The following is a 25,639-nucleotide window of genomic DNA, read 5'->3' as shown; positions in this document are numbered from 1 at the left end:
ATTTTAACTCAGATGTGACATGAAAAAATATATGTATAATTGTAAAAACTTAAATGCAGGAATTTGTAAGAACATACATGAAAACTGAGGAAGGCACATTCACTAAGTACTACTAATACAAATTTAATCAAGATCATAGTTGAAGCTAAGAACATTATTAAATATGTTATTCTTAGAAAAATAATATAAATGTGCAAGTGCATACATAGCAGCAGATACGATACTTTATAATGTTTATAAGAAATATGTATTAACAGCCTGCAGTTGTAGACATTAAATGTTCATGCAAGAAGTTGAGATGTCAAAGCACAAAATGCATTACCTTTGACTTCATCTACCAAGCCCAGCTCTCTTCTAGTTTCTCAATACATAAAACATACATAGACCTAATATAAATTAAAACTAGAATTATTAAAAGTTTTGTTCCTTTTCTTACTTCTCAATTTAAATTAATTCCTCCACTTATCTCTGCAAGGTATCCTCATCTGTTACGTTCAAATGAGTGATTCTGTAAATAAAATTTAATTTATATTTCAATGGAACAAATGCCTATAACAGCAAGTTTATGTCTGCTTCACTAAAATGCTAATTATTATATACTGTATACCAACTCTCTCTCTCTCTCTCTATTTTACTTTGAAATTGGAGGGAAGAGGGGTTACCTTCCTTTAGACTATGGCTGCTAATGCCAACTCATCATTTCTCCAAATTATAATTTCTCAATACATTCTTAGAAATATTCCTTCACCTGTAAACAGTACCTCACTTTTAATGTGACCAAAAAAGGGGAGCACTGCAGACAAGCTCATGGCCCAGGAGGGATGGACAAAAAACCATGGGAAAAACCCACAGGACAGAACCCACCTAGGCAGAAGAAAGGAAAAGAAAATATAGGAAAGAAGAGGAGATAAGCGAGGAGATAAAGATCAGGTCAAGTCACGAGTGTTCTGAAAGTTTGGTGCATTTGACAATGTAATGAGATGGGATGGAAACTAGAGACAAAGCCAGGACTAAGATTCATATTAGGAAAGTTGTGCATAAGGGATGCTTCAACAAGATGGTGACTTTGATGGCTAGAAGACTGGTAGATGAAGAAATCATTTAATTTTTTCCAACATCTTACTGTGAGTGCAAGCAATTCTCTCAGCAGAATCAGGATTTACAATTGTGTTCTTTTTATTTATACAATGAAGATTTTTTTTTTTAACATCAGCCGTCTCCCACCGAGGCAGGGTGAAGATTTATCCAGTACAAAATAAGCAATGGCACTAGGTTTGTGGCTAGCATCAAACCTCAAAATATTTACTTTTGTGACTTCTTTTGCACCACTGCAATCATTACCACTTGATGGCCTCTTGGAACTCATATAGCTAGGATAAAACATGCATTTCACATCAAAACATGAACTGAAAGTGAAATACATTGGGCTGTACTGTATGCAATTCTAAGGCTTCTCAAGAAATAACAATAAATGAATAGCAAAAAAGATAAGTCTACTCTACTACCCAATCCTTGTTAAAATACAAAAATTATACTAAGCAAAGTGGAAAATAACTGCATTAGTTTGCAGTGGCTGTAGTACCCACTATCTTCTCTTAGGTAACACACCTGCAGTCTACCAATTTATTAATGTAGAAGAATTTTTTTTTAGTGTCTTTCCTTCACTTTTTTTATTAGTTCACAACTGCTCACCCTGCTGATGCTAAGAAATCTCTTCCATGTCTATGTTCTTGTATTCTTTTATGTGGATGTATTTCACAGTCCAAATATGGACCTGAATGTAAGCACACATACAGTTATGTACAAATATGCCAAGACCAAGTATTAGCTCAGGACTAAAGAAGCACATTTACTATTACAGTAGGACCCCCGTATCTGCAAGAGGTCCTACTGTAATAGTAGGATACCTGAAATAGTGGTTATTAGCAAACCCTGTATGTAAGTCATTTTTTCATTTACATGCAAACCTATGATAAAGTTTAATTGAAAATTTATGTGCAATGTCGAGAATTAGCAATATTTTTACTAATGGAAAGCACTTCACGGCTTCTCTTAGGCTTTGAAGAAATGCTTTTGTGCTTTGGCGTCATTATTAAGCAAAATTAAGGTTTTTTCCTGGCCACGGTAAACAGTGGATAACTGACTCTGCGGAAACAGAACCCGTGGACACGGGGTCCTACTGTACTGTGAAATTTTTTGAATTTTTGTACACAAATTCTGTTTTAATAACTCTGGAATTATTTGCCTTTATAAATTGCTAAGATACAATTTTGACTAGAATTATTTATCTGAAAATCTTTCACAATACCTGCAAGAAATTCTCAATGAATTCACTACTATAAAAATTAAAAGCTTCATTATTTCAGAGTACCACCAAAGGGGTTACAACATTCTTTAACCAAGCAGTATGCTCTCAGTTCAGAAAGAACAGGTTGAGAAAATCAATATAAAGTCCTTTTCCCATTACAATGAAAAATCAAGTCCCTGATCTACCATGAAGGGGCTGCAGGTTGAAGTCTCTGCTCCTTTGTCAGAGTTCATAATTTCAAACCTAAGAGTGTAACTTCTATATTTACTAAAAAATATTTGTTCCCAAAAATACCACATGAGTGCTAAAAGCTACAAATCAAAACAGCACATTACAAAATGTCCATGCATATTAAAAAAAAAAATGAGGTGAGTTACTTCAAGCAGATATTGTTCAAAAGAGCATTAAATAAAAAAATGTTTTCCAAGATTAGAGTCCTGACAATTCAACTAAGCCAATGAGTCCTCGCATCATCTTAGTATAAAGGTACAGTACGTTTTCAGAGTGAAGTAATTCTGGTGTGGTAGTCTCAAGTTATCTGTAAGACAATAAGACATGGCAAAAACCATGTGTTCTCATGCCAGGAAATTTAATGAAGCTTAAAAATTATATCTTTCTAAAGAATGTGGATATATTAGGTAGGGATGGAGAATGCTTGAAAGAATGTTTGTGAAAAGTAAATACAGCCTCTCCTCACTTAATCACAGAGTTCCGTTCCTAAGACCACATTATTAAACAAATTTATCGTTTAGTGAGGAGCATACTTTAATGTAGCAAGTTTGTGTCACCCATCGTTGATATTGTTTTAATGTCACTTTTGCACCATTTATAACATTTCTGATATATTTTTAAATTTTTATACAGTAGTGTACTGTATACTGAAATAAACAGAATAGAGAAAAATCAACCCTAATATACATTATTTAGGTATGAATACTAGTCAGAGAGCCCATCATAAGTCCACATCATTGGTAAATGAGTACACTGCTAAGTGAGGAGAGGCTGTATTTAATTTTCAGATGACATGAAGGGAATGTATGAAAGTATAGTAGTACCAACACTCTTATATGGATGTGAAGCTTGGGTGGTAAATGCAGCAGTGAGGAGACGGTTGGAGGCAGTGGAGATGTCCTGTCTAAGGGCAATGTGTGGTGTAAATATTATGCAGAAAATTCGGAGTGTGGAAATTAGGAGAAGGTGTGGAGTTAATAAAAGCATTAGTCAGAGGGCAGAAGAGGGGTTGTTGAGGTGGTTTGGTCATTTAGAGAGAATGGATCAAAGTAGAATGACATGGAAAGCATATAAATCTATAGGGGAAGGAAAGAGGGGTAGGGGTCGTCCTCGAAAGGGTTGGAAAGAGGGGGTAAAGGAGGTTTTGTGGGTGAGGGGCTTGGACTTCCAGCAAGCGTGCATGAGCGTGTTAGATAGGAGTGAATGGAGACGAATGATACTTGGGACCTGACGACCTGTTGGAGTGTGAGCAGGGTAATATTTAGTGAAGGGATTCAGGGAAACCGGTTATTTTCATATAGTCGGACTCGAGTCCTGGAAATGGGAAGTACAATGCCTGCACTTTAAAGGAGGGGTTTGGGATATTGGCAGTTTGGAGGGATATGTTGTGTATCTCTATACGTATATGCTTCTAAACTGTTGTATTCTGAGCACCTCTGCAAAAGCAGTGATAATGTGTGAGTGTGGTGAAAGTGTTGAATGATGATGAAAGTATTTTCTTTTTGGGGATTTTCTTTCTTTTTTTTTTGGGTCACCCTGCCTCGGTGGGAGACGACCGACTTGTTGAGAAGAAAAAAAAAAAAAAAAAAAAAAAAAACACATGAGTTTTTTTGGAGCAATAATTCAAAACACACACCTACTGTTCATATATATTTACATTGTGGCCTCTCATAGCAAGCACCTACACAGTGCATTTTTAATAGGAAGCTATTTATTTTTAACACTTTAGCTGTCTCCCACCAAGGTAGGGTGACCCGACAAATAAAAAAAACACTTTCTTTGTCACTCAATCACTATCTTGCCAGAAGGGCACAAATATCACAGTTCAGATGACCCTCCAAACTGAATACAGCCTCTTCTCACTTAACAACGGAGTTCCGTTCCTAATACTACATAATGAGTCAGTAAACGAATTCGTCGCTAAACAAGGAGCATACTATAATGGTAGTGGGTTTATGTCAACCATCTCTGATATTGCTTTAACCCTTAAACTGTCCAAATATAGATCTACGTTCACATGTGAAGCGCTCCAAAAGTAGATCTACGTTTTTTTACATTTTTCAAATATAACAAAAAAAGAAATGTAGATCAAAGTTTTTTTACATGCTATCAAATGTAAAAAAAAAAAATCTACTTTTTTACATACTTTCAAATGTTGAAAAAAACGTAGATCTACGTTCGGACAGTTTAAGGGTTAATGTTACCCATGCACCATTTATAACAATTTTAGTATATTTTTAAATGTTTATACAGTAGTGTACTGTATACTATTGTAATACACAGAATAAAGGAAATCAGCTCTAAAATACATTATTTAGGTAGGCATACTGGTTAGAGAGTTGCCGGTAAACAAGTACGTTGCTAAGTGAGGAGAGGCTGTATTTAATCTAAAAAAAAATATTAGTATGCAGTTTTGGCTGAGTTTATGCACTGTAAAAGTTTTAAAAAAGTGTCTCAGGCATGAAGACTTTTCTGTTGGTGACTCTGGTTCATTATGGCATATGCTGCAGTGGCCCTCATAACTTCAAGAGATAACCAATCCAGCTGACACAACATAAACAGATGACTAATAGCCATCAGTAGTCAGATAACCATCTCCAAACACTTCGTTATTAATAACAAAAGAACTAGGATTCAGTGGATTCAGCAAGGGAAGATAAAATTTTCCTTGTCACTATTATGAGAAAAATTTTAGTGAAATGAATGAGTGGCATTAGCTAAAAATGATCCCATGGTATGGTATGATCCACAGCAGTCTACTGTGTAAGTGAGCTACATAACCACCTCCAAACACTTCTACATAACATACAAGAGAAGAAGGAATTTAAGTTTAGATAAAATTCTTCCCTGCCATTATTATAAAAAGAAAATTTGAGAGTGAAATATGCGAGTGACATAAGTTAATTGATAAAACAGATGACCCATGTTTGCCTACTTCACAACTGATCTACATAACCATCTCCAAACACTTTTACATCAACAAGCAAGAGAAACAAAAAATTTAAGGTATGATAAAACTCTTCATTAATTTATTTTAGCATATTTTATACTGATAAGATTGTGTATTAATTTATAATAAGTCATTGGCAGTGTATTAGTCATTTCTGCTTTCTCTGGAAGGAGCACCATTCTCATTTTCACTGGAAGGACATCAAACATCAATTCAAATATCAGTTTCCAACTGGCCTTAGTAAGTTTTTTTTATTAAATTTTTGTTTAGGATTTGGATATATTACATACATTTTTTGATTAACAAGTAACATCAACAATGTATGATCTCAAATATTTCATCTTTTCTTGACCAAATAAGATTTTTTTTTTTTTTTTTTTTTTGGGGGGGGGGGGATATACCTAACCCAATTGTGAGTATGGGGGAAGTTCGTGAGGCAGTAGGTAAAATGAAGGGGGGTAAGGCAGCCGGGATTGATGGGATAAAGATAGAAATGTTAAAAGCAGGTGGGGATATAGTTTTGGAGTGGTTGGTGCAATTATTTAATAAATGTATGGAAGAGGGTAAGGTACCTAGGGATTGGCAGAGAGCATGCATAGTTCCTTTGCATAAAGGCAAAGGGGATAAAAGAGAGTGCAAAAATTATAGGGGGATAAGTCTGTTGAGTATACCTGGTAAAGTGTATGGTAGAGTTATAATTGAAAGAATTAAGAGTAAGACGGAGAATAGGATAGCAGATGAACAAGGAGGCTTTAGGAAAGGTAGGGGGTGTGTGGACCAGGTGTTTACAGTGAAACATATAAGTGAACAGTATTTAGATAAGGCTAAAGAGGTCTTTGTGGCATTTATGGATTTGGAAAAGGCGTATGACAGGGTGGATAGGGGGGCAATGTGGCAGATGTTGCAAGTGTATGGTGTAGGAGGTAGGTTACTGAAAGCAGTGAAGAGTTTTTACGAGGATAGTGAGGCTCAAGTTAGAGTATGTAGGAAAGAGGGAAATTTTTTCCCAGTAAAAGTAGGCCTTAGACAAGGATGTGTGATGTCACCGTGGTTGTTTAATATATTTATAGATGGGGTTGTAAGAGAAGTAAATGCGAGGGTCTTGGCAAGAGGCGTGGAGTTAAAAGATAAAGAATCACACACAAAGTGGGAGTTGTCACAGCTGCTCTTTGCTGATGACACTGTGCTCTTGGGAGATTCTGAAGAGAAGTTGCAGAGATTGGTGGATTAATTTGGTAGGGTGTGCAAAAGAAGAAAATTAAAGGTGAATACAGGAAAGAGTAAAGTTATGAGGATAACAAAAAGATTAGGTGATGAAAGATTGGATATCAGATTGGAGGGAGAGAGTATGGAGGAGGTGAACGTATTCAGATATTTGGGAGTGGACGTGTCAGCGGATGGGTCAATGAAAGATGAGGTGAATCATAGAATTGATGAGGGAAAAAGAGTGAGTGGTGCACTTAGGAGTCTGTGGAGACAAAGAACTTTGTCCTTGGAGGCAAAGAGGGGAATGTATGAGAGTATAGTTTTACCAACGCTCTTATATGGGTGTGAAGCGTGGGTGATGAATGTTGCAGCGAGGAGAAGGCTGGAGGCAGTGGAGATGTCATGTCTGAGGGCAATGTGTGGTGTGAATATAATGCCGAGAATTCGTAGTTTGGAAGTTAGGAGGAGGTGCGGGATTACCAAAACTGTTGTCCAGAGGGCTGAGGAAGGGTTGTTGAGGTGTTTCGGACATGTAGAGAGAATGGAGCGAAACAGAATGACTTCAAGAGTGTATCAGTCTGTAGTGGAAGGAAGGCGGGGTAGGGGTCGGCCTAGGAAAGGTTGGAGGGAGGGGGTAAAGGAGGTTTTGTGTGCGAGGGGCTTGGACTTCCAGCAGGCATGCATGAGCGTGTTTGATAGGAGTGAATGGAGACAAATGGTTTTTAATACTTGATGTGCTGTTGGAGTGTGAGCAAAGTAACATTTATGAAGGGATTCAGGGAAACCGGCAGGCCGGACTCGAGTCCTGGAGATGGGAAGTACAGTGCCTGCACTCTGAAGGAGGTGTGTTAATGTTGCAGTTTAAAAACTGTAGTGTAAAGCACCCTTCTGGCAAGACAGTGATGGAGTGAATGATGGTGAAAGTTTTTCTTTTTCGGGCCACCCTGCCTTGGTGGGAATCGGCCAGTGTGATAATAAAATAAAATAATAATTATATTAATCACATTGTGTAGTGCAAAAAAATAGTTTCAATTTCAGGAACACTAGCCTTATGAGGTTCTACTGCAGCTCCTCTCCATTAGGAAATGCTGTGTACAAACAGCAACCCATTTTCACACAAGCACCCTTAACTCACATGTATACGGAGTCAGAAATGACCTGCTTCCATACTTGTAGTGCTTCATCATTATTCACTACATTTAAACTTTAACTTGCCAAGTGAAACTCACATTTACAATAAATATCTCCATTTACTTGAACACCCCTCTCCTGCAAAATACTTCAAATTTCATACACATATACATCAAATTTCTAAGAAAATTTCCAAGACTGTAGGCATACTATCGAAGATACGGTACTATGTTCCACAGTCAGCCCTCCTGGCCCTATATCACTCTCTTATTTACCCCTATCTCACCTATGGAATTTGTGCATGGGGCTCAACAACAATTAACCATCTCAGACCACTAATTACCCAACAAAAGGCTGCAGTTAGAATGATAACAAATTCTCACTACAGGCAGCACACTCCACCAATATTCAATACACTAAACCTACTCACCATACAAAACATCCATACTTATTACTGCACCTATTACATACATAGAACACTTAACTCTGATATTAACCCTCCCCTCAAACATCTCCTTGCCAACCTCAACAGAACACATGACCATAACACAAGGCACAGATCACTCTTTGATGTTCCTCGTGTCCATCTCACACTATGCAAAAACTCAATGCACATAAAAGGCCCTAAAATCTGGAATTCATTACCTGTAAATATAAAAGAAACACAACCTGTTTATAAATTCAAGTCTCTTCTCAAAGATTACTTACTCACCCAAAACCAAATAAATACTGAATAACTGAACATTATAAATTGTATATCTTAAATGTTTCTCACAATTATATCACATAAATGTTAAACCTAAAACCCAATCTAACTTTATTATTTTTTAAATACACTACCTAACAGAATCACTACCTAACTGAATGCAACCATATGACCTGTCTTTGTAATACTCACTTGTGCTTTATAGTTATCTGTTTACATTAATGTTTTATCACTGATTTCATCATTGCTTAGTAGCAGCGCTGTATAGTCCTTGTGGCTTAGCGCTTCTTTTTGATTATAATAATAACAATAATCATTGCTTAGTTAATCTTAAGTTAATTTTAAGCCAGCCCGTAATGCTATGCATAGTATAAGTGGCTTTGGCATACTGCTCTTATCTGTATTTTTTTTGTACCTCTGTATGTGTGCACAAATTGGAAATAAATAAATAAAATAAATAAATAAACTGCACAACACTGCACTTGGTTCACCAGCAAGTCTTTATAAAAGCAACCCAACCTATTAATTTTCTTTCTTTATACAGCTCATTCCCTAAATATTCTTATCTCAGTGCCTAACTAAACCCTTTACAACAACACACTTTCTTTTTTTTCCCTCAGTCTGTTCCTACTGGTAATACTGTCTTCACCCTTTCAGGGTCCGTGCCATAGATCTACGGCTTTACGTTCAGGGTCCAAACCGCAGATCTACGCCATGAGCTCAGCTCACTCTGATAAGGTGTGGTTGGTAAATTTGGTCCTAGATATGAGAGAATACATCTATGTGGTATGTGTGCACCACATAAAACAAATCTTGCAGCACACAGTGTATAATGAGAGAAAAAAAACTGAGACCGTGATTTTCGATTAAAACAGCGACTTTGCAGTGTTTTTTCGTATGTTTTTTTATAGTTGTATTTGCGATTTCTTGGTCCCATTTGATAGAATGGAAGATATATTACAGAAATAGAGAGGATTTTGATTGGTTTTAGCACTGAAAATGGCTTGAAACTGAGCTCAAAGTAGCAGAAATGTTAAATTTTTGTCTATGTTCAAGAGTAAACAAACGACCTCACACGTCTAATACACGCCAGCTGGTGGGTCTATTATACATTCACAAATGTGGTGATGATATTTATACAATTATTACAATATTGCTAAACAGTAAATCTTCTAATTTTTGGTTTGAATAAAAATTCATTATGTGAACAAAAAATCAAAATGGAATTCATTTGTAAAGCCTCAAAACATAACTAATGAACAGAGGAAATGTTAGTTTAGTGCCAGGAATGTCTGCATTGTTTATTTTGGACCCTATTTTGAAAATGTGAATATTTTGAACTTTGTGTTAAATTGGCCAAATTGCCAATTTCCGATCACTTTATTTTGTAGTTAAAACAGTTGACTGGGCAATTTATTGTGCTCAATCGATAGAATAGAGGTAATACTAGTGAAATAGCTAAGAATCTGGTCGACTGGAATAATGCAATTGGCCTAAAATGCGAGTCAAAGTCGGCAAAATCGCCAATTCGTAAATATCGCTGACACATCAAAATTCGCGAGAGCATAATTTCATCAATTTTCCATCAAATTTTGTACTTTTTGTTTTATTACCTTCAGAAAAAGATTATCTACCATTCCATAAGAAAAAATAAAAAAATTTTTTTTTGAAAATTCTTGGACCCTGGTGTGCCCTTTGAAATTTGGCCTCTGGACCCTGAAAGGGTATTATCCACACCATGTGATATTTTTGCATTCACTTTCTGAGCTTTAATCTATTATTTTAATAGAGGTGCTGTTATTTATTTTATTATTATCACGATAGGTACACTTCAAATTGCTGGAGAATTCTCTAAGTAACCTTATACTGACATTCTATTCATTATAGTGTTTGTTATGAAATATGGAACCGGAGAAAACTAAATGTTAATAATAAAAGGAGAATTAACACTAATCTCTGTCTGATAAACCAGCAATTCAGTCAAGTAAATAGCTAATGGTTATGAAGCACTGAATACAGTGTGAACTTAAATATGCTGTTTTCTTATGAAAAACTAGATACTGTAGTTTTATGTGAAACTTGGCATACCTAGGACACACCTAATAGGAAATACACAGTAACTGATCAGTAACTTGGCAAAAGCAAAGCCCATTCATGTTTCTTCTCAATAATAAAATTTCTTTCCATTTACTGGTACTGTATATTACTGAAATGTTATGTTCAAACCAGAACACACGTGTTACTCTGGGAATATGAAAAGAATACAAATTAAAAATGAAAAAATGGATACTAATAATGGTAATAAAAATTTAAAAAAAAAAAAAAAAAAAAAAAAAAAAAAAAAAAAAAAAAAACACAACTACAGTACCTACTGCTATGATGCACAACATAACAGGGGGTGCCAAGAGGGTGTTTACCGTGATCAGTGCCTCCTTACTCACAATGTTGCGAGCGTCAACGTTGACCGAGGAGAGGAAGAAGTTGTGAGCTTGAGTGTTGCCCCAAGTCAGTGTCAGAGCCGCACTAGCCTCGAGATTCTCAAGTTGCCGCCAGACAAATGCATCACTCTCAACAGCTTGATGAAGTGGTGGCACTGACTGCTCCTCCTGCAAGCTTAATGCTGTTTTGCCTTTGGGGATCCATTTTAAAACTAAACTCTCCAGCTAGAAAAAAAAAAAAGAGAATATATTTACATAATTATACAATCATGAAAATTTGTTTGTATCTCAAATTTTTCATAGCAACTCAAAACCATATTCCTTCATGAGGGTAAATCATAACTCCAAATTATCCAAACTTAAGACCATGTTAATACCCATATAATAATAATAATAATAATAATAATAATAATAATAATAATAATAATAATATATAGGTAGTAGGTTGGTAGACAGCAACCGCCCAGGGAGGTACTACCGTCCTGCCAAGTGAGTGTAAAACGAAAGCCTGTAATTGTTTTACATGATGGTAGGATTGCTGGTGTCCTTTTTTCTGTCTCATGAACATGCAAGATTTCAGGTACGTCTTGCTACTTCTACTTACACTTAGGTCACACTACACATACATGTACAAGCACATATATACACACCCCTCTGGGTTTTCTTCTATTTTCTTTCTAGTTCTTATTCTTGTTTATTTCCTCTTATCTCCATGGGGAAGTGGAACAGAATTCTTCCTCCGTAAGCCATGCGTGTTGTAAGAGGCGACTAAAATGCCGGGAGCAAGGGGCTAGTAACCTCTTCTCCTGTATATATTACTAAATGTAAAAGGAGAAACTTTCGTTTTTCCTTTTGGGCCACCCCGCCTTGGTGGGATACAGCCGGTGTGTTGAAAGAAAGAAAATAATAATAATAATAATAATAATATTATTATTATTATTTTATTTCAGCATGATACATGTTTGTACAAAGGAATATAATACTTGGGTGTACATGCAATATTAAGAATTAGTGCCTATGTTAAGTAATTCCCAAAATATTAATATGCCAAGAAAAAAAAAAAATTTTCATGTACAAGTTATTTTTGTGCTGACACTTATTTACACACCAGAAGTGTTACAGCATTACCTGAAAAAAAAAAAATTGCTAATCTAATGTTCTAAGATGCTGCATCCTATAATATGCTTTATTTTTAAATAATGTACTGTAATCTGAAAACAACAGATGCTTATCTAGAACTTCAGGGCCAATAATACTGCAACTTACCCATGCAGAAAAGCCACAAAGGTACACATCACAAACTCTTATCTGAACAAAAACTACTACTAACCCATGACATTCTAACAGTAAAAGATTGCTCAACTATTCAAAACGACAATGAAAACAGAGTTTTGGCCACAGTGATTAAACTGATGGCCAGGGGGTGCCCTTATTCAGCACCTATTCATGGTCTTAAAATGAGCAAACAATGTCCCTAAAAATCATGTTGGCAAAACTTATTAATTAGGGAGGCCATTTCCAAGAATTTCTCATTATTAATAACTCCTTAAATTATCTGCCAATTTTGTCTAATTTATGAAGTACATACTACAATAAAAGATAACCTTGACTAAAGTTTTTTTTCTGATCCAAGCAATATTTTCAAGAATTAAATTTTATTTATTTCAGTTTTTACTAAAAAGAGTACAGCGGACCCCTGACCAACGAAGACATCGTCTAACGATAAAAATCGCCTACCGAAGCGTTTTAGCGTAAAAATTTTGGCCCGACCAATGATGAAAAACTTGACTAACAACATTCGTCCCGAACACATCCACGTGTCTGTCTGACCTGAGCACGCCTTAGCTGCCCTGCCTTCAGTTAGCGTGCCAGTGTTCACAAGCCAGTGCGGTCGCCTCCACATATACATTCGGTACATTTTGTATTATTCCACGCATATTATTTGGTACATTTTGTATTATTGTAACTGCTAAATAAGCCACCATGGGCCCAAAGAAAGCTTCTAATACCAACCCTGTAGTAACAAGGGTGGGAATTACAATCAAAATCCAGAAGGAGATAATCGCAAAGTATGAAAGTGGAGTGTCTCTCTCCGAGCTGGCCAGGTTGTATAACAAACCCCAATCAACCATCACTACTATCTTGGCCAACAGAAAGGCGATCAAGGAAGCTGTTGTTGCGAAAGGTGCAAGTATGTTTTCAAAACAGAGATCGCAAGTACTCGAAGACGTTGAGAGACTGTTGTTGTGGATAAACGAAAAACAGATAGCAGGAGATAGTATCTCTCAATCAATCATATGTGAAAAGGCAAGTGTGAAGGCTTACTCAGCCCTGTAACAACTTCAGACAGTATTACCAAGGCTGGCTCCTCCTCAGGAAAATTAGTGAAAAGAAAAAGAAATAATAACAGACAAACATAAACACTTTATTATATAGAAAATATAAAACACTTAAATATGAAATATTAATCCTACATTAAAGAAAATGAAAAACATAAATAACTGAATTCAACGTTAATATATATAGGGGTGTCTGATGTTGGTGACATTGTTGTTGAAATTGTAGCCGTTGCTAATGATAGGGGGGGGGGGTCGCAGGTGTTGGTTACAACCCACCGGTTCGTTCTTCACAGTATAGCCGTGAGTATTATATCCTGATGACAGGAAAGCAGGTTCTTTACCACTGCAATGATGAGGGGTTACGTCCTGCAATTTCATACAGGTGCACAGGTAATTAAATCCAAAAAGGGGAAGTCTCAGGACGTTAGTCCATCTCCATCAGTTCTGCTCGTTGATTGGCAGGTGACCCTCTCTGTCATCCAAGCTGGAAAGATAGACAGGTTACCCACTGCTTAAGAAATCACTCTCCATGATAAGTACAATACCTAAAAGATGTGGTGATTATTACAACAGTCAACCTAGAGCAAGACTGAAAGGACTAAGTTTATTATTGATCAAAAGTGAAGCTTTCAACCAATAAATCCACTAGAATACAAGGCAGGCATGTACTTACAGTAGTGCTGGAAGCTGCGAGTCTAGTGATTACTGTTTGGACCGGAGCCCCACACGTCACCTTTCGGGGGGGAGAAGGAGGGGAAGGGATAGCGGGAGCTAGACTGACCCTACCTCAACAAGCAGCCGGCAGTCAAACTATCACTTTCGGGGTGGGGGAAAAAAAGGCGGGAATAGTGGGAGCTTGACTTACACTACCTTAACAAGTAGCCGGCAATGAAACTATCACTTTCGGGGAGGGGAAAAAAGGCGGGAATAGTGGGAGCTTGACTTACCCTATCTTAACAAGTAGCCGGCAATGAAACTATTGTTACTATATACTCCCTCTCTACTCCTATCTATTGAACTTTTCCCTCACACTCCCCCATACCAAGACTTATAGTCAAGGAGTATAAGAAGAATAGGCGAGGAAAAAGTTCTAACATATGGAAGTCACGTAAGGCAAGAAATCTTCTACTGACTGTCACGACTTAACCAGTCAGAGAAATAATTGGATGAACCATTGATATACACAATATGGAACTTAAAAGCCTGGAGTGCCAATGTCCACCTCAAGAGGCGACTGTTGGTTCCCTTAAAAGTTTCTAGGTATATCAAAGGTTTGTGGTCCGTTTCTAAAATGAATTCTTTTCCCAGCAAATAAAATTTAAGTTTGGAGATTCCCCACACAAGGGCCAAACATTCCTTTTCTATAGTGGAGTATCTCGTTTCTGCGGGAAGGAGTTTCCGGCTTAGGAAGCATACAGGGAAGGGAGTACCATCATGGTATTGTAGTAGCACTGCACCTAAGCCAGTATTGGAGGCATCAGTTCTTAAGCAAAATGTTTTATTAATATCTGGAATCTTAAGTATAGGGTCTTTCGAAAAGATACTTTTAATCTCATTAAACTTTTCCCGAGCTACGTCGGAAAGTTCAAGAGGTTCCTTCACAGACTTTTTATGGAAGTCGGATAAGATGCCTGTAAGATCAGTAAGGTTCGAGATAAACCGTGCATAAAAATTTACAGAACCAAGAAAGCTACGCATGAGCTTCTTGGTTTTGGGGAATTTAAATTCTAATAAAGCTTTGATCTTACTGGGGAGAGGCTGCAGAGAGTTATTAGAAAGTATCAGTCCAAGATATCTAATCTTGTTATACCCAAGGAAGCATTTCTTCGGCTTGGCAGTGAGGCCATGCGAGCGTAACCTACGCAAAACTGATGTTAATGTTTGGATATGTTCGCCCCATATGGATGTCATTACGTAAATGTTATCAAAATAAACTGAAACAGTTGGCATATTACCCAAGACCTTTCTCATCAGTCTCACGTAGGTAGCACAGGCAGTTACCAAACCGAAGGGCATAGTTCTATACTGCATCAGTCCTTGGTGTGTAGGAAAAGCGGTGTACTGCTTAGAAGAAGGATCTAACATTACTTGATGATATGCCTGCGCAATATCAATCTCTGAAAAGAAGGAAGAGTCATAAAATTTGTGTAGATCGCTATCTATTAAGGGCATCGGCTCAGCATCCCACCGAGTTATAGCATTAAGGCCTCGGAAGTCAATAGCAAGTCTATATGAATTATCCTCCTCCTTAACCATGACTACTGGTGAACAATATGAAGATACTGAAGGTTCGATGATCTTTAGTTTTAATAATCTGTCTACCTCTCGGTCAAATGCATCCCTAAGGTGAACTGGAACTGGGTATAATTTTCGTTTGATAGAATTGTCCGTCACTAAGTCAATCTTATGGACTACCGTGGAGGTAACACCTGGAATATCAGTAAAGACGTCTGAAAAGTAACTCACACATTGAAGTAGTTCATGTCTCTTATGGTCATCCAAGATTCATTAATATTAATGTTGGTTGCGTCCGAGTGGTCAAGAGTCACCAAGTCATGTAGTTCTTCATCATAGTCTAAGTTAGAGGTGTCAATTACGCGCACCTTACATTCTTCAGTTGTCGTATCAAGTTCGTGTGGAAAAACTAAGTCAAAGTTATTAAGGCAGTTAACCGAATTTCTTCGGTAATATTTCTTAAGGATGTTGATATGATAAAGCTTAGGTTTCCCCTTGACTTCTATGAGGTAGTCAACTTTCCCACAAATTTTTAATACTTTATATGGACCTTTCCATGCTACTAATAATTTATTTGACTTGATCGGCAAAAGTACAAGAACTTCATCCCCTACTTTAAAACTTCTCCTCTGACTTTTGGAATCAAAATAGGTTTTGTACTGGTCCATTGACAAGCTTAGGTTTTTCGAAACTATGTCAGAGGTCTCCTCAAGTTTGGATCTAAGGTCAAGGAGAAACTGGTAAGAAGACTGAACCTCAGCACTCGCCTCCTCATTAGTCCATAAGTCATGAAGGATGGACAATGGGCCTCTGGCCTGTCTACAATAGAGAAGTTCAAAAGGTGAAAACCCCAAAGAGTCACTGGGAACTTCCCTCATGGCAAACAAAGCACAGGGTAGGTAACGATGCCACTCATTAGGTTTAAAGGAGCAAAGTTTCCTTAAAATGGACTTGAGAATCGAATGCTGGCGCTCAATCCTCCCATTACAGCTGGGATGATAGGGTGTGGTGAAGAGAGGCTTCACTCCCAGAAGTTGGTATAGATGTTGCATTAAGTCAGATGTGAATTGTGTCCCACAGTCAGACAAAATTTCTCTAGGGATGCCCACTCTGGAGAAGATGGACAAAAGGGCTTCAGCCACCTCTGTAGTGGTTATGGTCTTTAAGGGTATGGCTTCAGGGAAACTCGAAGCATAATCAACTATTATTATTATTATTATTATTATTATTTTTATTATTATTATCACACTGGCCGATTCCCACCAAGGCAGGGTGGCCTGAAAAAGAAAAACTTTCACCATCATTCACTCCATCACTGTCTTGCCAGAAGGGTGCTTTACACTACAGTTTTTAAACTGCAACATTAACCCCTCCTTCAGAGTGCAGGCACTGTACTTCCCATCTCCAGGACTCAAGTCCGGCCTGCCGGTTTCCCTGAACCCCTTCATAAATGTTACTTTGCTCACACTCCAACAGCACGTCAAGTATTAAAAACCATTTGTCTCCATTCACTCCTATCAAACACGCTCATGCATACCTGCTGGAAGTCCAAGCCCCTCGCACACAAAACCTCCTTTACCCCCTCTCTCCAACCTTTCCTAGGCCGACCCCTACCCCGCCTTCCTTCCACTACAGACTGATACACTCTTGAAGTCATTCTGTTTCGCTCCATTCTCTCTACATGTCCGAACCACCTCAACAACCCTTCCTCAGCCCTCTGGACAACAGTTTTGGTAATCCCGCACCTCCTCCTAACTTCCAAACTACGAATTCTCTGCATTATATTCACACCACACATTGCCCTCAGACATGACATCTCCACTGCCTCCAGCCTTCTTCTCGCTGCAACATTCATCACCCATGCTTCACACCCATATAAGAGCGTTGGTAAAACTATACTCTCATACATTCCCCTCTTTGCCTCCAAGGACAATAGTTCTTTGTCTCCACAGACTCCTAAGTGCACCACTCACTCTTTTCCCCTCATCAATTCTATGATTCATCTCATCTTTCATAGACCCATCCGCTGACACGTCCACTCCCAAATATCTGAATACATTCACCTCCTCCATACTCTCTCCCTCCAATCTGATATTCAATCTTTCATCACCTAATCTTTTTGTTATCCTCATAACCTTACTCTTTCCTGTATTCACCTTTAATTTTCTTCTTCTGCACACCCTACCAAATTCATCCACCAATCTCTGCAGCTTCTCTTCAGAATCTCCCAAGAGCACAGTGTCATCAGCAAAAAGCAGCTGTGACAACTCCCACTTTGTGTGTGATTCTTTATCTTTTAACTCCACGCCTCTTGCCAAGACCCTCGCATTTACTTCTCTTACAACCCCATCTATAAATATATTAAACAACCACGTTGACATCACACATCCTTGTCTAAGGCCTACTTTTACTGGGAAAAAATTTCCCTCTTTCCTACATACTCTAACTTGAGCCTCACTATCCTCGTAAAAACTCTTCACTGCTTTCAGTAACCTACCTCCTACACCATACACTTGCAACATCTGCCACATTGCCCCCCTATCCACCCTGTCATACGCCTTTTCCAAATCCATAAATGCCACAAAGACCTCTTTAGCCTTATCTAAATACTGTTCACTTATATGTTTCACTGTAAACACCTGGTCCACACACCCCCTACCTTTCCTAAAGCCTCCTTGTTCATCTGCTATCCTATTCTCCGTCTTACTCTTAATTCTTTCAATAATAACTCTACCATACACTTTACCAGGTATACTCAGCAGACTTATCCCCCTATAATTTTTGCACTCTCTTTTATCCCCTTTGCCTTTATACAAAGGAACTATGCATGCTCTCTGCCAATCCCTAGGTACCTCACCCTCTTCCATACATTTATTAAATAATTGCACCAACCACTCCAAAACTATATCCCCACCTGCTTTTAACATTTCTATCTTTATCCCATCAATCCCGGCTGCCTTACCCTCTTTCATTTTACCTACTGCCTCACGAACTTCCCCCACACTCACAACTGGCTCTTCCTCACTCCTACAAGATGTTATTCCTCCTTGTCCTATACACGAAGTCACAGCTTCCCCATCTTCATCAACATTTAACAATTCCTCAAAATATTCCCTACATCTTCCCAATACCTCTAACTCTCCATTTAATAACTCGCCTCTCCTATTTTTAACAAACAAATCCATTTGTTCTCTAGGCTTTCTTAACTTGTTAATCTCACTCCAAAACTTTTTCTTATTTTCAACAAAATTTGCTGATAACATCTCACCCACTCTCTCATTTGCTCTCTTTTTACATTGCTTCACCACTCTCTTAACCTCTCTCTTTTTCTCCATATACTCTTCCCTCCTTGCATCACTTCTACTTTGTAAAAACTTCTCATATGCTAACTTTTTCTCCCTTACTACTCTCTTTACATCATCATTCCACCAATCGCTCCTCTTCCCTCCCGCACTCACTTTCCTGTAACCACAAACTTCTGCTGAACACTCTAACACTACATTTTTAAACCTACCCCATACCTCTTCGACCCCATTGCCTATGCTCTCATTAGCCCATCTATCCTCCAATAGCTGTTTATATCTTACCCTAACTGCCTCCTCTTTTAGTTTATAAACCTTCACCTCTCTCTTCCCTGATGCTTCTATTCTCCTTGTATCCCATCTACCTTTTACTCTCAGTGTATCTACAACTAGAAAGTGATCTGATATACCTGTGGCCCCTCTATAAACATGTACATAATCCAACAAACTACTGTCATTTCGCCCTACATCATATCTTGTATACTTATTTATCCTCTTTTTCTTAAAATATGTATTACCTATAACTAAACCCCTTTATATACAAAGTTCAATCAAAGGGCTCCCATTATCATTTACACCTGGCACCCCAAACTTACCTACCACATCCTCTCTAAAAGTTTCTCCTACTTTAGCATTCATGTCCCCTACCACAATTACTCTCTCACTTGGTTCAAAGGCTCCTATACATTCACTTAACATCTCCCAAAATCTCTCTCTCTCCTCTGCATTCCTCTCTTCTCCAGGTGCATACACGCTTATTATAACCCACTTCTCGCATCCAACCTTTACTTTAATCCACATAATTCTTGAATTTACACATTCATATTCTCTTTTCTCCTTCCATAACTGATCATTCAACATTACTGCTACCCCTTCCTTTGCTCTAACTCTCTCAGATACTCCAGATTTAATCCCATTTATTTCCCCCCACTGAAACTCCCCTACCCCCTTCAGCTTTGTTTCGCTTAGGGCCAGGACATCCAACTTCTTTTCATTCATAACATCAGCAATCATCTGTTTCTTGTCATCCGCACTACATCCATGCACATTTAAGCATCCCAGTTTTATAAAGTTTTTCTTCTTCTCTTTTTTACTAAATGTCTACAGGAGAAGGGGTTACTAGCCCATTGCTCCCGGCATTTTAGTCGCCTCATACGACACGCATGGCTTACGGAGGAAAGATTCTTTTCCACTTCCCCATGGACAATAGAAGAAATAAAGAAGAACAAGAGCTATTTAGAAAAAGGAGAAAAAACCTAGATGTATGTATATATATATGCATGTGCGTGTCTGTGAAGTGTGACCAAAGTGTAAGTAGGAGTAGCAAGATATCCCTGTTATCTAGCGTGTTTATGAGACAGAAAAAGAAACCAGCAATCCTACCATCATGCAAAACAGTTACAGGTTTCTGTTTCACAGTCATCTGGCAGGACGGTAGTACTTCCCTGGGTGGTTGCTGTCTTCCAACCTACTACCTACAATAATCAACTAATGTTAATATATATCTATGTCCCCCAGATGAAAGTGGAGATAAAGGACCAACGATGTCAATAGCTACTCTTTCAAACGGTACCGTAAAGATAGGCATTTTGACCATAGGTACTCGCCTGGTACCTCGGGAGGATGACAGTTGGCAAACTTTACATGATCTACAATAGGTAGTGACATCTGAGGACATTTTTGACCAAAAATAGGTTTCCCTAATTTTATTTAAGGTTTTACGATGCGAGAAATGTCCGGCCACTGGCAGGTCATGAGCCATTTTAAGAACAGTCTCTCTGCATTGGCTTGGAACAACTAAGATGGAATAGTCTGTCTCATCTGAATTTAATTTGAATACTGACTTGTACAAGATCTTTCTTCTTTCAACACACAGGCTGTATCCCACCGAGGCAGGGTGGCCCAAAAGGAAAAACGAAAGTTTCTCCTTTTACATTTAGTAATATACAGGAGAAGAGGTTACAAGCCCCTTGCTCCCGGCATTTTAGTCGCCTCTTACAACACGCATGGCTTACGGAGGAAGAATTCTGTTCCACTTCCCCATGGAGATAAGAGGAAATAAACAAGAATAAGAACTAGAAAGAAAATAGAAGAAAACCCAGAGGGGTGTGTATATATATGCTTGTACATGTATGTGTAGTGTGACCTAAGTGTAAGTAGAAGTAGCAAGACGTACCTGAAATCTTGCATGTTCATGAGACAGAAAAAAGGACACCAGCAATCCTACCATCATGTAAAACAATTACAGGCTTTCGTTGTACAAGATACCTTTTATATATTCAAATTTATATGAAAAGTGTTTCCTTTGGATAACTTTATTTTGTTTAGCGGCATTATGGCAATTCTGAAGAGAGGGGCAATTACGTTGTAAATTGACAAAGGAGTCCTTTGATATATCTAAAGGCTTAAAGTCAGGGAAAACCAAAGGATGGATAGTAGGAGAAGCCTGGGTTTGGTCTGACCCCTAGTCAAGACATTTATGGTATCGGAGGCAATACCTTCACTTTCATCTAATAAGTGAACCGGTGATCCTACTACCTCGCTTTCGAGAGTAGCATCACTGGTTTTTAATCCCACATGAATCTCACGAGACATTGTCTCATCTGAACTTTCGAGGGGCTTCTCTGACTCTACAGAAAGAGGATCTGAAACACCTATGTCCATCTTTGGTGATGAAAGGTCAACCTCAGAAGGAAGAATGGCACCTTTTACATTACCTATTAGTACGGAGCAAGAAGTGATGGGAGCTAGTACGGCTTCAGCCCAACCTGTGAACCATTTAGACCTAATGTAACAACGGATGGTAGGAAAAGTGTCTATACGGCCCAAGTAGTCTGAAAGTATAGTAGAGGAATGAGTTTCTTTAAGGTTAGGGAACAGCTTATCAGAAATGACTAATACATGTGCATCCAGTGTCTCGTAAAATTGTAGATACATTAAGTCCATTAACTGTTCCTGAACAGAAGGGTGCTTGGTCATTACAGTCTTTAAAACATCTTCCAACTTTTTGGACCTTCTTAGAAGGACAATCTGGACGTTTATGTCCCTTAACACCACACAAATGACAAACAGGAATAAAAGAAGTCATTTTACTTTCCACTAGAGGCTTTGATTTCTTAAGGTCTGATGAACCCTTGCCCTTAGGGTTCGATCCCTTTAGGTCTTTATAGGAATTGTGAGCCTCAGCATACAGGTCAGCAGCCTCAGCAACTTCCTCAGATTTAATCAGGTTACATTCTCTGATGAATGTTCGTATCTGATGGGGAAGAGCTGTCAGGAACTGGTCAGCAACCATGAAGTCTCTAAGAGATTCATAACTGTGACCAATTCCTGAACTCTCTATCCAAAAGTCGAACAAACGAAAGAGTGTTACCTGTAACTACTGAAAGTTCTGGTCAGGCTGTAAGGTGGCATACCTAAAATCTTTCCTGTAAGAATTAGTGGGTTTTTTATATGCTTTAAGGATTGCCTTCTTCAGTAGGTTATAATTACATATGATATCCTGCGACAAAGTTGCATAGATATTCAAAGCTGTACCAGAAAATAACATTCCTAACCTGGTAGCCCAGGTGTCAGCAGGCCATTCACAGAGGGTAGCGGTATTTTCAAACCTGATAATGTATGAAGTTATGTCTTCCCCCTCTGTGAAGGGAGGTAAATTAGGTGTTGGAATATGTGCACTAGCTGCACGTTGTTCCATTACTCCTTCATCTAATTGCTGTTGTGAAAAAGTTAACTTTTTATTCTCTAATTCAAGGCGAGCTTGTTCGAGCTTGCGATCCTTTTCTCTCTCCCTTAACTCATATTCTCTGTCCTTTGCTCTTTCCTCAAGTTCCCTTAATTTAACTTGTTCCTCACGTACTCTAGTTCATTCTTCACGATCAAGTCTATCACGCTCCTTTTTATCTTCTCTTTCTCTTTCTGTCTTTCTTGGATTTCTCTCTCAATTCTCTCTCTCTCCTTTTTCTCCTGTCTTTCAAGGTTCTCTTTCTCCTTTTTATCCTCTCTTTCTCTTTCTAACTGTCTTTCTTGATTCTCTCTCTCTATTCTTTCTCTCTCCTTATTCTCTTCTCTTTCGATTCTCTCTCTCTCTCTCTTTCAAGTCTTTCCTGGAACTTAGCACTAATGAAAGATTCTAAATTTTTCCCTGTTATTCCTACCTTACTTCCAGCGTTCATCCAAAACTGGTATTCCTCCATGCTTGCAAGAATAACTTAAACTATCAGGGGAAATGAAACGGGTATTAAAGAAAACGGAGGGTTCAATTCCTGCTCCGCTCAAACTGTAAATAAACCAGAGGGCTCGATCCCTACTTCAATTAAACAATATGTATTAATTAAAACGAAGGGTTCTATGCCGGCTCCGAGCAAACAGTAAGTAGAATGGGGTCACTTGACCATCCAATCTTCTCACCAACAAATCAAGAGTGCCCTATGACAGTTCCCTTGATATAATAAAGAGCTCAATGAAACAAATTGTCACTGGAAAATCTCGGGTCCCTAGAGTCTAATCCTCCAAAGTGTTTCAAGCTCACACAAAAATAGATGGCAGAATTAACTAGTATTCCTGCCTTGACTTGACTTACAATAAATTGAGACTATAACAATCACCAAATCTTTTAAATACCTGTACTGTAGTCCTACCATAGAGAATGATTACTCATGGCTGGTGGTAACCGTCTGTGGTATGCAGCGTTGAAGTTCCAATGGTAGATTCGAGATGGAGTTGAATCTTGATTCAGTCAAGTTGATCCTGGCAAGGTTGCCACTTGTGAAGGCTTACTCAGCCCTGTAACAACTTCAGACAGTATTACCAAGGCTGGCTCCTCCTCAGGAAAATTAGTGAATAGAAAAAGAAATAATAACAGACAAACACTTTATTATATAGAAAATATAAAACACTTAAATATGAAATATTAATCCTACATTAAAGAAAATGAAAAAGAAAAATATAAATGATAACTGAATTCAATACTAATATATATAGGGGTGTCTGGTGTTGGTGACACTGTTGTTGAAATTGTAGCTGTTGCTGATGATGGGGGGGATGGGTTGCAGGTGTTGGTTACAACCCACCAGTTCGTTCTTCACAGTATAGCTGTGAGTATTATATCCCGATGACAGGAAAGCAGGTTCTTTACCACTGCAATGATGAGGGGTTACGTCCTGCAATTTCATACAGGTGCACAGGTAATTAAATCCAAAAAGGGGAGGTCTCAGGATGTTAGTCCATCTCCATCAGCTCTGCTCGTTGATTGGCAGGTGACCCTCTCTGTCATTCAAGCTGGAAAGATAGACAGGTTACCCACTGCTTAAGAAATCACTCTCCATGATAAGTACAATACCTAAAAGATGTGGTGATTATTACAACAGTCAACCTAGAGCAAGACTGAAAGGACTAAGTTTATTATTGGTCAAAAGTGAAGCTTTCAACCAATAAATCCACTAGAATACAAGGCAGGCATGTACTTACAGTAGTGCTGGGAGCTGTGAGTCTAGTGATTACTGTTTGGACCAGAGCCCCACATGTCACCTTTCGGGGGGGGGGGGGGGGGAAGGAGGAGGGGAAGGGATAGCGGGAGCTAGACTGACCCTACCTCAACAAGCAGCCAGCAGTCAAACTATCACTTTCGGGGTGGGGGAAAAAAAGGCGGGAAAAGCGGGAGCTTGACTTACCCTACCTTAACAAGTAGCTGGCAATGAAACTATCACTTTCGGGGAGGGGAAAAAAGGCGGGAATAGTGGGAGCTTGACTTACCCTACCTTAACAAGTAGCCGGCAATGAAACTATTGTTACTATATACTCCCTCTCTACTCCTATCTATTGAACTTTTCCCTCACACAAGGCATTTGCATGATGATTTAATTAAAAAAATGCCTGCAACTAGTGGTAATGTTATTGAATTTTAAGCCAGCAAAGGTAGGTTTGAGAGATTTAAGAATCGAAGTGGGATACACAGTGTGGTAAGACATGGTGAGGCTGCCAGTTCGGATCAAAAAGCGGCTGAAAAATATGTGCAGGAATTCAAGGAGTACATAGACACGGAAAAATTAAAACCCCAACAAGTGTTTAATTGTGACGAAACAGGCTTGTTTTGAAAGAAAATGCCAAACAGCACCTACATTACACAGGAGGAAAAAGCACTGCCAGGACACAAGCCTATGAAAGACAGGGTAACTCTCATGTTGTGTAGTAATGCTAGTGGGAATTGTAAAGTGAAGCCTCTACTTGTGTATCACTCTGAAACTCCCAGTGTTTTTAAGAAAAACAATGTCGTCAAGGCTAATTTTTGTGTGATGTGGGGGGCAAACACTAGGGACATTTTCTATGATTGGTTTTATCATGTGTTTGGCTCCACTGTGAAAAATTACCTCCTGGAAAATAAATTGGACCCCAAGTGCCTCCTAGTATTAGACAATACTCCTGCTCATCCTTCAGAGTTGCCAGAGCGAATTTTGGGGGGCTTGAGTTTTATCAAAGTCAAGTTCTTGCCTCCTAATACCACTCCTCTCCTCCAGCCCATGGATCAGCAGGTCATTTCAAATTTCAAAAAACTGTACATCAAAACAGTGTTTCAAAAGTGCTTTGAAGTGACTTCAGACACTGAATTGACCCTAAGAGACTTTTGGAAAGATCACTTTAGTATCCTCAGTTGCATAAACCTTATAGGTAAGGCTTGGGAGGGAGTGACTAACAGGACCTTGAACTCTGTTTGGAGGAAACTGTGGCCACAATATGTACAAGAGAGGGATTTTGAAGGGTTTGGGGCTAACCCTGAGGAGCCTATGCCAGT

The 25,639-nt window shown here is 38.5% G+C and overlaps 1 protein-coding gene across 5 annotated transcripts in view; it reads right to left on the bottom strand.

Annotated features, from left to right (window-relative positions):
- Positions 1–25,639, bottom strand: part of Afti (aftiphilin) — a 223,700-nt gene that overhangs the window by 103,654 nt on the left and 94,407 nt on the right. For 4 of the 5 annotated variants that reach the window (XM_070095388.1, XM_070095390.1, XM_070095392.1 and 1 more), the window contains exon 4: positions 10,950–11,195. In XM_070095388.1, the coding sequence (XP_069951489.1) occupies positions 10,950–11,195 (246 nt within the window). The remainder of the gene's footprint in view (positions 1–10,949; positions 11,196–25,639) is intronic. The other variant, XM_070095389.1, reaches the window with a different exon arrangement.

Source organism: Cherax quadricarinatus, chromosome 50 (assembly GCF_038502225.1).
Source record: "Cherax quadricarinatus isolate ZL_2023a chromosome 50, ASM3850222v1, whole genome shotgun sequence".
NCBI lineage: Eukaryota > Metazoa > Arthropoda > Malacostraca > Decapoda > Parastacidae > Cherax > Cherax quadricarinatus.
The sequence above is the reverse complement of the archived record's forward strand: the minus strand, read 5'-3'. Positions and strand labels throughout refer to the sequence as shown.